Source organism: Denticeps clupeoides, chromosome 3, assembly GCF_900700375.1.
Source record: "Denticeps clupeoides chromosome 3, fDenClu1.1, whole genome shotgun sequence".
NCBI classification, from domain to species: Eukaryota; Metazoa; Chordata; class Actinopteri; order Clupeiformes; family Denticipitidae; genus Denticeps; species Denticeps clupeoides.
This window is the reverse complement of record NC_041709.1, coordinates 24,887,102-24,903,985: the sequence shown is the minus strand read 5'-3', so window position 1 is coordinate 24,903,985 and position 16,884 is coordinate 24,887,102. Positions and strand designations below refer to the sequence as shown.

General features: G+C 41.2%; 1 protein-coding gene across 2 annotated transcripts in view; it reads right to left on the bottom strand.

The window, feature by feature from the left end:
• Positions 1-815: 815 nt before the first annotated feature.
• LOC114786544 (alpha-1,6-mannosylglycoprotein 6-beta-N-acetylglucosaminyltransferase B-like) overlaps positions 816-16,884 on the bottom strand; it is a 106,539-nt gene continuing 90,470 nt past the window's right edge. For both annotated transcript variants that reach the window (XM_028973735.1, XM_028973736.1), the window contains 9 exons: positions 14,961-15,094; positions 14,459-14,589; positions 12,654-12,659; positions 8,149-8,304; positions 7,916-8,062; positions 7,727-7,843; positions 4,984-5,058; positions 2,275-2,537; positions 816-1,527 (listed from right to left, as the gene is read on the bottom strand). In XM_028973735.1, coding sequence (XP_028829568.1) covers positions 1,329-1,527; positions 2,275-2,537; positions 4,984-5,058; positions 7,727-7,843; positions 7,916-8,062; positions 8,149-8,304; positions 12,654-12,659; positions 14,459-14,589; positions 14,961-15,094 — 1,228 coding nt within the window. In that variant the 3' untranslated portion in view covers positions 816-1,328. The remainder of the gene's footprint in view (positions 1,528-2,274; positions 2,538-4,983; positions 5,059-7,726; positions 7,844-7,915; positions 8,063-8,148; positions 8,305-12,653; positions 12,660-14,458; positions 14,590-14,960; positions 15,095-16,884) is intronic.

The following is a 16,884-nucleotide window of genomic DNA, read 5'->3' as shown; positions in this document are numbered from 1 at the left end:
GAGCAGATGAAACAGCCTGGTCTATGGCAGATGAAAAGACTTTGATGTTATTTTAATATTAAACCCCAGAGGGTCTTGATGTTGTGCCCAGTCTTCAGCTCCACATTTTCCCCATGTGGATTGTGAATAATAATGACAAGCTGTCTATTGTGCTGATGGATGGAGCTCCAGTGAGACACACACCAGAACTCACTGGATCCTTTGGTCACCTCCTCGTGGTGTGATGGCCACCAGGTTGCCCTGAGTGAGATGATTGGTTAATTACTGCTGGTTCTAATGTAATATGTTTCAACCAAAAACGTATTTAATATTAACCATTGCAGTGGACACCTTCTCATTTCTGTTCAAATTCGGTACAAGCTGTTGATATCAAAAACCCCCCTGACGTGTTGGCTTACTTTTTTAATTATTTGGAGCAAATACAAAATTCAGGTTTTAATAATGATTTGAAAGTCAGATGTTGACTTCAGTGTGGTGAAATGAATACCTGCCAAAACATCAGTTCTGTGCAATTGTTAAGAAAAGAAAACTTGATATTTAAATAAAGTTTAAAATCCTTTTCAGCCTTTCAGACATGGGTACAGAAAAACTCATTGCGGGTGTGAAAATATTAACTTCTCATGCATAATGTTCATTATTAATATTCTAATAGATAAATAAAGTAAATTAAATAGTGAATAGATTTCAATTCCTGGTTTTGGTGTGGTAATGAAAAAAGTTAAACTGTACACCAACTGTGCCTGGTCTACCGTACGTTAACTCACGGTTCTTGTGTACATCTGTTGATATGAACAAAAGGAGCAGTGCCCACGTCCTTCATTTATCCTTCATTTTATTGTTGCAACACCACATCTGGGCTGGTAAAAATATCCACAGCCTTCAACTTAACAAAGTACAATCGCTTATGGAAAAATAATCTGTCTTTTTGTTCTCCTTTGTGCAGAGTCCGACGAGTCAAGGTGAGCCTTTATATCAAGTTTATTTCGAGGACGAGGTCAGAGAGGGGCAGGTTCGTACAGGTTTTCTGGACCATCTTTTTTTTTTCTCAGGGTTACTGTGATGAGTGTCTCTGTAGGTGGGTTATTAAAGCGTATGTTCTGTTTATTGCCTGTTTGTTGTGTTTGTCAGAACAGTCTGTAAAACCAGACAGTCCTCATGTGGAACATACGGCAGAACATTTTATAGCAGCAGCAGTGTTGGTTCTCAGTTCAGTTTCTGAGCTGTTGCAGGTTTGTGAACTTTGGCTCTTGGGGGCGGGGCTTCACTCCATAAGAGGTTAGTACCCCTGCCTCAGCCGTTCTGATGCTCACGGGTCGGCTACCTCTTCATCATAAGCAGTCCCTGCACAGCGCCACCTGGCCCGGGCGGACGTCCCTGCAGGGGCACATGCGGCGGTATTTGGGGCGGTGGCCGGCGCAGCTGAAGAGCAGGGGGTCCTTTTGCAGCCCGCACTCGCGCCGTAGCACAGAGAATGCTGGGAAGATGTGGTTGGTCTCCACCTCTACTGCCTCGCACTGCACCTCCAGCCTGCGCTCGCAAACAAACAGAATTCTGCGGTAATTTGTGGCGGCGCACTGAGCCAGTTTACAGACAATAATCAAAAACAGGAAATTGTTTTCACTGCATGAAAATGTGAAGTTTTGCTTATAATTCGATTAATGTTCATGTGCAAAGTCCTTTCACAATAATGTCTCACAAGTAAACAAAATTACAAGCACTTTATATAGCACTTTATAATGCAAAAAAAACTACAGGAAAATGGAATAAACTGAAATAGTAACAACAAATAATGAGCATATATTTGCAAGAATAATAATAAACGAGGAAATATATAAAGTAGATAAAAAATATGCATGCATTATTATGTACTTTAGTTACAGTCTTGAATATATTTAAAAATGGCATAGTCCAAAATAAGGATCCCAAGAGCACACCCTGAGATATTTTCTGCAATACCGTCTCTCGGGTAACCTTAAATCTAAAATTGTGAAAACCACAAGAAGCCGATTCTGTTTACCCAACATGACGCTTACATGTTCTCTTATTTAATTTTGGTCTCAATCCTTGCTGCTGTGTTTCAGTGTTCACCAGTTCTGTTTTTGTGTAAAGAGTGTTATAATCATCTAATTTATTAGAAATAATGATCTCACTTTATCAGTATTTTGTGCCATGTACACATTTTGTGTTGACCACAAATGTAAGATGTCACCTTATTTGGAGACATACTTTGAAAAAAAATGCACCAATAATTGGAGGGTAACTTTACTGCCTAACCTGCTGAGGGCATCCTTGTTGTTGACGAAGCGGAAGAAGGTGGGCTCACACACCAGGTCGGCCCCTCGACATGCCTCCACGCAGGACTGTCCATCGGTTGACAACAGCAGGCGCAGAGCGCTGAGTGGAGGCCAGCAAGGTGGCGCTGTGGCGTTGGAGGCCCAGCCAAGCAGTGTGGAGTTGGGAAGCAACACGATAGGACTCCCCTGCAATGTTCTGGAGGAGTTCACGCTTGGCAAAGGCGCCTCTGGGCTGCAAAAATCCTGAAAATGAGAAGGGATGAAAGGGGAAGGAGGGGGAGTTAATTACATTTACCTCTAATTGCCTCGTACCTGAACTGCAATGAGAAAAAGATGTTTGTATGGCAGCAAGAAAAAGTATTAAAAATGTAGAAACGGTTACAGCTGGAGCTGTGGGAACTTGAAGAAATTGTTTGTTACACATTAGTCTCCATTTCATTCAATCACTCCAAGCTAGAATTTGTCACACATATGAATTAAAATGATTATATTTTGAATGATACATTATTATATTTTATCATTATATATTTTATTATATTATAATTATCCCCAAGAAAATCAGAAACTGAAACAAAAGCTATTTGAATGGCTGTGCAGAATTGCACATAAGGTTGTCACACAAAAGCAAAGACAGGTTCTCATTGAGAGCATAGAGAGAGTTATGAACTGAAAACTGAGTTTCGATAGGTGACAGGAGAGACCACATGAAACTGAATGAATGGAGTGGAATTGAAGAGGACAAGAGGGAACGGAATGGAATAGAATTAAAATGAATACAATAGGTTAGATTACAGGAATGGTAATGGAATAGACTGAAATTGAACTGAATTGACTGGAATGGAATAGAATGAAACAAAGTGGAAAGAGATGAGTCAAAAGAGAGATTCAAGTCGAATTGAATTTAATGGAATGGAGTATTGAGTGCAATTGAACACAATGAAGAGCACTGGACTGGAAGGGAGTGGGATTGAGCATAATGAATCTGAATGAAATACAGTGTAACTGAATTGATTTAAACTGAATAAAACAAAATGGAACACACTAGATAAAAGTGCATGGGAATTAAATGGAGCAATGGAATTAATCAGAATGAATCAGGCTTGAGCAGAAGAGACTAAAGTGTAATGGAATTAAATGGAGGAGGAGTGGATGAATAAAACCCAAATGGAACGAAGTACAATTAAATAGCATAGAAAGAAATAGTTGTAACAATTGAGGAATGTGAATATTCATGCACAAAAGCCCTAGGAAATCAACTAGCTGAAGGATGTTACATCGCTAAAGTAAGCTTAAAAAGATATATAAGGCACTTAGTGGTGGTGGAATAGAAATATTGAGCCGAACAAATAAATATGGGAACATTTGGCTCATTCAGGACTGCTTAATTAGTCATGAGTCACTAAGTAAATATTAAAACTGAGATATATTTAATTTTAAGCTCAGCACTCAATAGAGATCAAGGGGAACACATCAAAATGAATCACACTGCTATTGTCTGGGATATATTCTGACATGAAAGCATTTCAAGATTCTGGTGATTCACACCCACTTATTATCTCCCCATTATGTCACATCAAACAGGTTTCAACGAGAAAAAAGATTTTCCAGGTTTATTTCTATGAATTATAAGGATGTCATTCTCATAATGCAGGCAGGGATGTATAATAACAATAATGGGAGTTGATGTCATTAGATGGAGTATCTGTAGGCTAAACAACGTCTACCACAAACCAATAGAAAACACTTACTAGAGGGTTTCAGCAAAAGGTTAATACATGCATGAAATATAAATAGCAAATATTACACTATACCCTCACCGTTACGTTTGATTCACTGCATGAGAGGGCACAACATGATTATAGCACTCCCTTATACCACTCCCTAGGACGTCCCTTCTCCATTGGAAGGGCACCCATAGGAAACCCATTGTTTAAACTAGTTTGTGGGCACCTTGTGTTTTCTCCAATATATATGCTCCTCAAAGTACACTTTAATGAATATGGGTGCACTAGTGGTGGGGAAATCTTTATTAGACAAATGAATGTACTAAAGATATATAGTCAGGATCTGATCTGAAATGGGTTTCTCTGGATCCGGGGTTTGGACTGGAGTTTCGTGTTCGTCCTGTCTTATTAAGTTATGTTTCCTTGTTGTTTTCACCTGTATCTGCCTGTATAAAGCTGCCATGTTCGTGTCTGTCCTCCATCGGGTCGTTGTTCAGTGGTGTTTTCTTTGTCTTGTGCTTCATGTAATAAATCCCGTTTTGTGTGCATCCTCCTTCTTTGTCATGTCCAGCCATCGTGACATATATCGATGTGTCTTTTAGCAATTTCTGCATTTTGATTTATTTTAGTTTCACGCATGTTATTTCTATTTAGCCTGCGATTGGATTGTTTTATTAGAATTTTTTTTAATACATGCTGTATTTCCAAAGAATAAATAACCAGTGGTTCTTAAAAGCCATGCAGCCCACGTATAAGGTCCTAAATCATCCCATTTCATCTCCACTCCATCTCCCACTCCGCACTCTCATAGCTCTCCTCCTGATGGTCTGGACTGGCCGGCTGTCAGTAATGAGGAACTGCGGACCATCAGTCACTCGCCGTGTCCGACAGTGAATCCTGCTCAAGTGTGGGCGCAAAAGCTGAGTTAGGGCTGAGATGTCTGTGTGTGTCAATCATTCACTCACCTGATGCTGAACGTAGGCATGAACTCTCTCTAGCATCCCCTCACATGTGTACTCATAAGGCAGGTGGGGCTCCACCTGTGCAACACACACAAACACAAACCAGTGTCCTTACGTCAAACCTTTCATATTTTTAGTCTCCATACTCATTAATCTCACTAATTGCAATCAAAAGACAGTTATGCCCATTAGTCACGACAAGACAAGCGTGGTGATTGTGAGGCTCGTTGCGTGAAATGCAAAGAATTGCTGACTTCATGAAACAAATTGCATTTCCTCCAGGAAAACAGTGAATCATTTTTTTTTGCGGTGACATGAAATCTGCGTCACTGCACATCCCTCATTTGATTGATGAGATTTGTTTGTCTCTTATAAACGCCTCATGTGCCTCTGTAAAACTCCCTGGAATGGCAACCATCCACGGCAAGTGAACAGAAAAGAATTTCCAAGTTTAGGAAAGAATTTTGGTTTATATGCCGAAATGAACCCATAATTCACCAGTTTTGGTCATTTAACCCAGAGAAAATAAACCGTGGCAGTCTAACAATATTGGATTTTTCATAAGTGGTAATACCAACCACTTCCTGATGATTTATTTCCATCTAAAAAGTTGAGATGCCACATCAGCGCCATTTATGGAAACATTACTGATATTGAACACGAGTACAAACAGTACAAAAGTAATTTTATACAGCACCCTATTTGTTCTTTAAGTGTTATAATTGCAGGGGTGCTAAATATTACTGAGTGATGTCATACACCACTGAACTGAATTGTGGGTGCTTCCCATTACTTGCAGTGTGTGCGGCAGAAACCTAAAAATGTTCCTAGCATGTTTTTAGTGTTTTTTCAAAATCCATATGCTGGAGAAGATAATAATTGTGGGTAGACAATCACCCTGTGCTGTTTTAGCATTTAGTAGAACTGTGATGTCAGTCAAATGCACACAGGGTTTCGAATCACCCCCAGTTTGGGGGTGGGTGATTAGAACCCTTCATATATTGGCTCCTCCCTCACTCCCTTGTCCTACATATTCTTTGTATTGTGGCAATGCGATCTTTTCTCTTTATTAAAGCCCACTGTTTGCTTCACAGATGTCAAGTGTCTCCGCAACACTGAGTGACATGACAGAATGCAGGAGCTCCTCTAGAAACACAGCCGACCTGTGCTCACCTGGAGAGGTTTTTTACCTCCCCGGCTTTCAGGTGAGTCTGATGCTGGGGTACTTGCAGGATTGCGTCTCCAGCCCCGTGTCTTCACTTGCACAGGCTTCTGCACATTATGAACCATACAGGTCAGATTCCGACCTGATGAAGGGCAGTGGGAAGATACACTGGACGAGACAGCGAACAATGGGGAAGACTAGGTTTACCGTTCCCTCACTCTGCTGTTTCGTTATCCTGGTCGATCATCGCAACATGGAAGAGAATGGGTTTCACTGTGGCAGAAATGTGGTCACAGTGAGGAGGAGAACAGCAGCGATGACTATGACTGGTGAGGAAATGAAAGCGTCCTCAGTCACGCCTCCAGACCACATGGGCCCAACATGCTGCATTCGTGTCTCCTTCATCACCCCACACCAGCATGTTTCCACTCCAAACGTCAGGCCCCTCTACCGCTCACCCCGAGTCATACGCCGCCAGATCACTGCTGGGTCTGGCCCCAAAGGTGGGATGGAGGACCAGAGAAGGGGTGGAGCCAAAAAGGGGCCTGGATGCCTGGTGTCTTGCGACTAAGGGACTGCAGGGTTTTGCCCCACGATTGGACGAGACACCGAGAGAGAGGGGCTGGGGTCTGGGGTCCAGTTTCCTGGTCTGCCTTCTGGCCAAGAGGGAACTGGGTACCCACCTGGGTAGCCGACTGGGCCCACCTCCAGCCCTGACTCAGCGAGGGGCGCTGCCCTGGTGTCGCACCCTTGTTTGGGGGCTATGTAATGCCAAGGCAGACCTGGGCTAGAGCTATGACAGGTTATGATGTTGCGAATAAAAAAAGAGGGTTGATTGTTGCCAACCAACCATTGGTTGCCGTCTATTTAAATAAAAATCATATCAGTGTTGATAAACATTGTAAAAACTTTCTAATAAACTGAATTTGACCATTTTAAAATCAATAGCTTAAAACATGGTTTCAAAGTTGCTTCAACAATTGACGTTATTTTGACCAAATGGCCATTTTTTTTTTTTTTTTTTTTTTACATTTATGTATATATATAGTTTTTTATTAAATATGGTTTTGTTCATTTTTAAACATCACAGTGTATCTTTCTACCAGTGGTTCAGGCTGCCCTCAGATCAATGTCTATTTTCTGCACCTGGCAGGTGGTTGTAGCTGCTGCACTCTCTGGAATTGCTTAATCTCCAAGGCCTGCTGGGATTGAACAGAAGTTTGTGTGCCGATTAATTAATGTTGTCCTCCTCTGGGAGCACTGGAACCCAGCTAATCAATGTTTCCCACCATGAGAGGCATCTCAAAGGTCTCCTCTTTCTGTTTACTCACAGTTTCAAAATAAATGGGCACATTATGGAAAATTGAGTTCAAGACTTATAGGAATGAATATTATTTTGCAACAATGAATACTTCCAACTTGTATTTCACGAATGTATTGTACTTTAAATTTATTAATTCCAAAATGTGTAATTAAATGTTTTTTTTCAATAGATTGACAGCCCTAGTTCAAATAAAATAATGATAGCTGACCCTTACCTAACTCTATCTTAACTCTGAGTGAGCATTAGTGGATTTTTACCTCAGTCCTCATAATCTCTCGAACAGCTGCCTCAAACTCTTCCGAGTTGTTGAAATCAACGGTCATGACGTGGGGTCGTCCGATATACTGCTCAGCATAGGGATGCTGAGAGGAGACCTGAAATGAAAAATGAAGTCACTCATATGATCCTCCTGGGGAATCAGCACTTGGGTGTCAGTAGGGACCTACCTCTCTAGACGTTGGTTTTCCTCTGAAGAACTCGTGGTTGAGTGAGCTGTGAGCTGGTTGGAATTTGGGCTGTAGGAAGACGCATCCATTGGCGATTGCCTCCAAGGGGGCGGGGCCTTCATAGGGAAAACCGATTCCGATGAAAAGCTGAAATTGTAGGCAAGTGTGTTAAAGGAAGCCACTGGAACTATCTACACGATAATGGATATCTTCCCAGTCCATTAGTTGCACACCTTAGCTTTGCGCAGAAGCTGCTGCAATTCCTGCTGGGGCAGCAGACCATGGTTCTTGACAAAGGCTGGTACCTCTGGGGGGCGCTGCGTCTCGTAGTAGACTGTGCCATGAATCTCCATGTAGCGGTGAAGGATCTGTAGGAACTTCTCCTTGCCCTGTAGTAGAGCGTGAACATGTGACATTTGGCAACAGAGTAGATCATTTTTAATGAAGCTAAGGTTTTTTTTAAACCACTTTGGGTTTTTTTGGTCCATGAACATCCACAGGTCTACCGTGATGGACCAGCCCATCTGAGATGTTCTTATTGGCTCCTCATGTAGTTTTTCATCAGCAGTGCAAATCAGGCAGAGGATGAGTTAATAGCATGCATTGTGGATTTAATGGGACTCTATGTTAATTTTATGTTAATTTCATGATCTCGGGTTGAGACGGCAACTACATTTTTCAATAGATTGTTAATTTGTTTTATGAAAACTGAAGAGATGAATCCGGTTTTCACTACATTACTAAAATGAATATTTGGTCCAAATTTAAGGAAATCAATGAATTCTTGAGCTCACAAAACTGCAGGTTCACTGTTCCACTGAGAATGTCCAGAGCGTCCGTGAAAGTCTGTGTGAATAAGGCCCTAGAGTTAAATGTAAGGTACCGAAGTATGTCCTTTGGTCTGTGCTGAAGTGAAGAAGGCCATGCCTGGTTAAGATAAAAGGTGTGCCTTGTGCAAACATATTTCATATTAAGCCTTTTGAGGCCGTGGAGACAAAGCCCCTCTGTGTCCACGAGTGCAGCATCACTATTGACTTGCCCGGCTCTGTTAAGCGGCTTATTCTCACTCCATTGTGTGGCCTGTGGCTGTAATTGGAGCCTGTCGGATCGATAGCTTCCTCTGCAAGGATTTTCCGAACCAATTAGGAGATTATCTCCAGTGCTAAGTGCAAAAGACAGTGGGAATTAGGGCCGAGAAAGAAATGCTACCCTGGGAGGGGTTTGCGTTCCAAGCTGATTTCACCTTGGGCGGCCGCTGTGACGGCAGTGGATCTGGCGTCTCGGCCGCGGATCACAGGGACACATTAACATGGTAACATGCCGACCTCTCCTCGTTCACAGGTAATCAATTCTAATAACATCGGCCATCAATCTAGTGGTCTCATGGACCTTATTAGTGCCTCGTCTCGGAAACTATTTGTCTTTGAGAGAGTCAACCTGGAGTCATCATGGCTGGATATGAGTCTAAGTAATCCCGGCATGTGCTTGCAAAATGTTTCAGACGGAGTACAGGGTGAGCTTCCACATTTAGTGAAAGTGAAGTGATTGTCATTTCACGAGGGTTACTTAAACTGCCGCGCTGCAACAGGGGAAGACAGATGCATGACTCTTGTGCTAAACAGGGACTCCTGAAAGGGGTCCGAGGCCATGCTTGAAAGAAAGGCACTTGGAGCCTCATCAAAGGGTTTAAGAGACTCAGTTTGGAGAGTGTTTGGAGAGACTCAGACAAGAAAACCCCCCGGAGCCACACTAGATCTGGTGTCGTAAAAAAACAAAGCATCACACTTTCACTAACTGCTGCTACACAAACAGCAAGATACACTCAACAGGATCAAACAGGATAGAGCCAAAGGTGCTGCTGGGCAGGGTGACCTCTGACTTTCTCTCTGTGGGACCAATCATTGTGTGGGATTCAGGGTGCTTAAGATGCACCTACAGGTGAGTGGGAGTGAGGGACGAAAAAAACTCACCAGCTTCTAAATCTATCTGCATCAGATTTTAATTTTGCCCAATGTGCCGACATCGTGACCGTGAGAGGCACACAACTACCTCTAACCTCACTCTTTTTTTCTAATTTCTATCACGACTGGGTCAACTGCACTAAGCATGCCATTTCACAAGATTCAAGATATATCCTATAAAACCTTTACAGATACAACATGCAGTACAATATGCACCTGACAACTGCTTAGAATAAACTGTACTGTAGCTGTGTTGTTTGCATTTTAACATATATTTATAAAATGATTGCAAGAGTAAGTAATTAATCATTCAGTCACTCACTCAGGTTCCATAACCACTTAGTCCTGTTGTTCAGGGTCTCATCCTGAGACACAGGGGCAGGACGGGGTGCCTGCCCACCACGATGCTAACCGCCATTTGTCCGTGTGGCCCATAGTAAATTATTATACAATAAATTAATGTTTAACTTTTATTACATAGTGGTGGCTTAAATACTGTAATCAATTCACCAATGGGCAATCAGACAAGAGGATCAACTCTCGCATAACATGCTAAAATGTAAATCCTTTCAATAAACTCAAGTTTCAAGCTAAATTTAATACAGTTATCTTAAGTCTTGCAGTGAACTTCTCGCTTACTCATCACAATAAATTAAAACAACTAATCTTGTTATTTTTACTGCAAACTTAGTTAGTGTCAGTGGTTCTAACACTTCAGTAGAGAAACACACCTTTCTCTGTCTCATTTAATTATGTTATATCTGAACTAAATACAGAGTTTATTACTTCTTTTTCAGCAATGCAGATGTAAATGCCCCAATCAACCTGCATTTCTCCAAATATCCACTCCAAGTCAGTCTAATGGTGCTCACGACAAGATTTAAGAAATCTGAAGGCAAAATTCAACAGTTGACCTATGATGCTGATTCCCCAATGAAAAACTAATTTGCTATTTCTGACATGGTGCCAGAATACAATAACATAATGCTTAATTTCAGAATTGATTTTTTACATTTTGTCCCAAGTTGCTATGTGAAAATCAATAATCTCACTTCCCAAAAGCAACCCCCCTGGGCTGAATTTATCCAAAGTCTGTCATTACACCAGCAGCCCTGACATCTATTGATTTTTAGGCAGTTTGCACTCAGAGATGGTCAGTGTGCTCCACAATAACATTCTGGAACAATCTGTAGTCCATCTAAAAAAAGGGCCTCAAGAAGGAACCCAGATACAACCCTGTATGTTCCTTTCCAGCACATCGAAGCTCCAGCAGCCCCAGGCAAATAGGACTTGATCCAACAAAAAAAGTTTTAGAAGCTAAAACTTCCAAAACTTTTAAACAAGTTTGAAATGCTCTTGGTTGCCTCTAATCTCCTAATCTTCAAGTTTTCTATCTGATCTATCTGATTAAATAGATCCGAATGTGCTGTTAATCACAACTGGTTGCGTCGTTATAAATGGATTAGGAACGTTAATTACTGCAGTGAGTCATGAAATGCCTCATTATGATGGCTGTATGGAGTTGTGATGAATACTAACTAGAACCCTTCAATCTTTTGTCAACGGCTGATTTCTTCAACTTCTCTGATTAAACTTTAGTTGGCCAACCGGTGAAAGGTTGGTTCTATAGGTGTGGCTACTAATATCATATTGAATGACCGCAGTCTTGACAGTGTTCTCTTTGGTGGACATCACAATATAGTTGCCAGAAGAAATATGAAGATGAGGGAAAACTATATTATTCACCTGCGCCAGGTCCTGTCATTCATTTTGAGCACTGATACAACCAAAGTGTTTTAGTACATTTATCTGACAATGACCCACTGGCAAAAAAGTTTGCAAAAGTCACACAGTGTGTAGAGGGGCTTAAAGGGAAAAAAAATGGTCCCAACAGAGTAAGACCTTCTCCACTGTTCTGTTGGATTCCTCCTTAATGAGTCCTCATAAATGTTGGAGGAACATCCTGATCTTTTTAATGACAGTCCTCACTTATATATGCATGATATAAAGGCATTAAATATGCCACTACCCTGCACCAGTAGGTTCCATTGATCTTTTGGCAGCTCACAGACACAGGGGATAACTCTGCATTCAGACATAAAACGTTCAGATACTTCAAACATTTAACAGATGACTTCATCAGACATGATTTAGAACTGATGCTGTGTGTGGCCCAGCATGCACTATATAAATTTTTATGTTTTTAATTTTATTCTGGAACACCATTATACTTGCATTTCCATGAATTTTCCATTATGGTGTTGGTTACTGAGAGATAAATGTCACCTTCTCTCTGTTGAGGCCGGCTTGGAGCTCTATACACAATAAAGAATGAACTTTTTTATGCTGATCAAAAAAATCAAACAGGGTCAAGAACTTGACCAGAAACTGGACCCACACTGCAACATGAAGACAGGAAATGGGACACATATCAAGCTTGCCAACAAGTCCCATCAGGCGCTGTCAAAGAAATGCCATTGAATGCTTCTCTTTTCTGCTGGGTTTGCCTTCCAGATATGGAGACAGTGCGACAAGATGAGCAGGAGACACACAGCCCCAACAGACCTCCGCACACGCTGTTCAGTAAAAAAATCCCTCCGGGCTCGCAAATGTCAATGCTGCTGGTTTCTTCACACCACAACACCAAGCAGGATAGACAGATAAAACGCCAGTCTCATCGTAGTTAAGGCTTTTCATTATTATTAACACAGCCTGCTATCGTTAATTAATAAGTTAAACTGATCTAGTGAGTTGTGCAACGGTGATGGGTCTCTTACCTGAAGCTGAGGAGTGTCCACCAAGAAAGATCAGAATTTTAAAAAGAGAACAGAAGGAACAGAAAGAGAGGTAAATATGGCTCTGTCTCAACTTTCACACACAAAGTCACTGTTACATAAAAAGCTAATTAAAAGAATCCAATTAATCTACAGTGTTGCATGAATTAAATCAAAGCATTCTTTACCAAATTCACCCTGACATCTTACATAGCTGGTTTTAAAATACTGAAGTCTGTGCTTAGCTAATCAAATATGCAACAGAACAATACGTTACTTTGAAGGCTAAGCTGGCTGTAAATGGGAATGGAATCACTCTCTCATGTGACTTGCACTGGGGAGAAATTTGATCACTTTCAGCCTGACAGGAGTTTTGCATTGTGGGAATAGCACTTGACAGGCATCTGGGAGGCTGAGACGTGTTCACTCCACATGATTTGTTACTTTCTCAGTTGAAGACACACGTTTTGATGCAAGTTCTACTCAAGAACATTACACATGTTCAGATTCATCCATTAGAATGTCAGTACCATCAGACCAGGGGACTGGGCACAGAGTGGCCTGACTGAAGTCACTCTTTAGTAAAAGGCACATGGCAGCCTATTCTCTTGTCTGATAAAACAAAGATTTAAATCTCTGGTGTGAATGGCAGGCGTCATGTTTGGAGGAAACCAGGCATCGCTCATCACCAGGCCAATCCCATTCCTACAGTGAAGCATGGTGGTGGCCGCATCATGCTGTGGGGATGGTTCTCAGCTGCAGGAAGTCAAGATAAAGTGAAAGATGACTGCAGCAAGTTAGAGACACATCCTGGATGAAAACCTGCTCCGGGGTGCTCTTGAACTCAGACTGAGGAGACAGTTCATCTTTCAGCAGAACAACGACCCTAAGCACACAGCCAAGATATCAAATGAGTGGCTTCAGGAGAACTCTGCGAATGTCCTTGAGTGGCCCAGCCAGAGCCCAGACTTGAATCCGATAGAGATTTCAAATTGTTTGTGCACCGACGCTTCCCATCCAACCTGATGGAGCTTGAAAGGTGATGCAAAGAGGAATGGGAGAAACTGGCCAAGGATAGGTGTGACAAGCTTGTAGCATCACATTTAAAAGGACTTGAGGCTGTAACTGAGGCATGTACACCAGTTTTTTATTTTTAATAAATTTGCAAAACCTCAAGTAAACTTTTTTCATGTTGTCATTATGGGATGTTGTGTGTAGAATTCTGAGAGAAAAAATAAATTAAAGAATTTTTAAAGTATTCTGAATACTTTTTAAATGCACTGTATTTCATTAGAATATGAACAAACTAATTGAATCTGGCCAACTCAATTCTGTCGAGATCCAGATTTTAAAATACACTCTGGGTTATAGAATATATGCTTTAATATATTTTAATGCACACCTGCTGTATTTGGGATGCCATAGTTCTTATAAGATATGAATCTTTTATCTAAATCTGCTCGAGGTTCCAGGTCTCTCACAGACCGCAGCAGATTTCCCTGTTTTTTTTTTTTTTATGCTTTGCAGCAACGGTTTCACCTTCTATTTTTTGCAAGCGTTCCAGTCCCTGAAGCCGAGCATTACTCTTTCGCCACCATGCCTCTTCAGGAGAGTGTTCGTACCTTGACTATTTCTCTATTCTCACACAACATAATAATTCAAATGGATCTGAAGTGGTCAGTGGTTGGACCTTCAACATAGATTTACCATTCTGTTCCAATTTAGCACCTTCTGAAAGCTCAGTGCACTTTCACTTGTGATAATATATATTTTTTTTTTGCTGAGACAATTATGAAAATGGTCCTCACCTTCCACATGCTTGCCTCCTTGCCATAAACAACGGCCATGTTCCTGACCTTATTCATCTGGATCCTGTGCTTCTCTGTGTTGTTCAACTCCTCAGACACAAAGCCCATGAAGGAGTTGTCTGGTGTGTGTGCTGCAGACAGATAGATATTAGATAACCTCCAAAAGACTGTTTAAGACTGTTTATATGCACATTTACATATATATATATATATAATTTATAAACATATCCAGAGTAGTGACCCATCAGTAGTGACAGGGACAGTTCCCCTGAAGACACTCAGGGTTTAGTGGGGTTTGAACCTGTGACTTTGTGGTCTGCTGCTTCATAGGCGATTGTTTTAGCCACTTTAGTACTACCACCTCACTAAAGGGGTCTTGGTTGTTGCTTAACTGGTAATACTGTACTGACCACCTCTGTGAACTGCCTGGACATGTATGAGGATTGACGTTGCAACCAAAATATGGCTCTGCCACCAACATGGTTGACTGGGTACGACTTACGGAACATTGTCATGTACTGTCGGCAGTTGAGGTTCCAGTAGCCCCAGTTGGTCCTGTAGCCATGCATGGTGGCATATTCTTCATGGTTATAGGCTGGTTCTGTGCCGAATGTGTCAATCACACGAATGTGGCACCTATAACAAAAGCATGACAAGTATGGGAAAATAGTCATAATACTATAATGACAAATAATCATGTAAATTAGCTTGCAATTAATTCAGAACAGTGATTAAATGTGACCTGTGATACACAGTAGACAAACCCTGTCAATTATCATATTGCAACTGCAACTGATTATATAATAATGATGTGCATAACTTATATACATAATGGAACAAATAATTTATCTTGTTATAATGCCAGTTGGTCTCCTAGGATTCATCTCAGCCTGTAAAACACTGCATAAAACCATCTTTGAATCAAAAGCATCTTTTTTGAAAAGGCAAGACCAGGGATCAGAGTAAGCATCAAAGCAGGTGATGAGTGTAATTTATTTCTTTTTATTCAGCCAAGGTCCATTGTACACATAGCCAATCGACTGTGATTGAGTACTGCACAAAGATGAGCATGACGGTCAATACTGTTTCTTCAGCTCTCTCCCACATAAAGCCCTGAGTGTCAGATATCAGCCCACGGGCCTCACAATGGAGGTAGTCACTTCACAAGCGGCAAAAACCACGATCGAGCTGGCCAACGAAGAAAAGCAATCAGACTTCTGCTGATATTACCAGCAGCCCACACTTCTGTGTGTTATGGGCAAAGATGTCAGTAAACTTTGCTATGTTAAATACGAGGCCCAGAGGTCGTGAAAAAGTTTGATGTAGATAGATTTAAACACACACACACACACACACTGGCACTGCCGCCTGCTCGATTTTTCTAGAGGAAATCCTGCTGCTGTGTCGGCTCAAGGGCATTAGCAGCACTAAGGAAGCTGCAGGCCCTAGCCTCTCGCTACTGATCCCTTCACACAGCATGTGGATAAGCTGATGCCGGTAGAGGAGAGCCACAGAAGAGGCAGCGATGATAGGGAACTTGAGAGCTAATCGCTCAGAATATAGCTACACTTTGGTAGTAAATATTGTTCGGATCTAAAATTAAGCCACTATGACAGTCTGGCTGTAAACGAGTCCCGTTGAGGATTGTTCTATGGATTTTATCCACGGGGGTGTTTGCTACATTTGCTCAATTTTAGCTGTAAAGAAAAGAAAGACTTCAAGTGGGAATGCTTTTGCTTCAAGTGGCTTCACTTTTACTTTATTTACTATTGAAAATTGGCAATTAAGAATTTCTGTGATTTTTTGAATGCTTGTTTTTAAACAAACATCTTAGAACTACAATTGAAATGAACTATGGTCACGATGAGGCTAAGTGAATATCATCCAAAATCCCAAGTGTTCCTGAGAAACAGAAATGTAAGGACACGGTGACTTTGACATTAGGCCACCAAATTCTACTCAGCTCCTTGAGGAATCCAGCATAAAATTATACTAAAGATGAAGATATTCACTCAAAGTGTTCTTGAGAATGGACAGTAGTATAGTAGGTAATTGTGTCCATAAAACTGTATCAGTGACCAAAAAATATCATCTTGCTAAAACCATTGTGTTAAAACAATATTCTCATGCAACATAATACCTCAAGATCTTGCACCTGAAGTGGTCAGTGGTTGGACCTTCAATGTGACAGAATTCTAATCAGTTCATCTTTGAGTTCTTTTGAGTACATTTTCTCTGGTGTTCTTGAGATAAGATTATGAACATGAGTCATAAAGACATAAATTATGCCTCCACATATGAACAGAATTGATTTAGTCAGTTGGAGAAGTATGTAGCTTGGAGTAGCTTGGAATTGAATTGAGATACACCCAACAAATTGATGGCTGTTGGTGCTGAAGCCGCCACCCTGGGACAGATGAATAAGA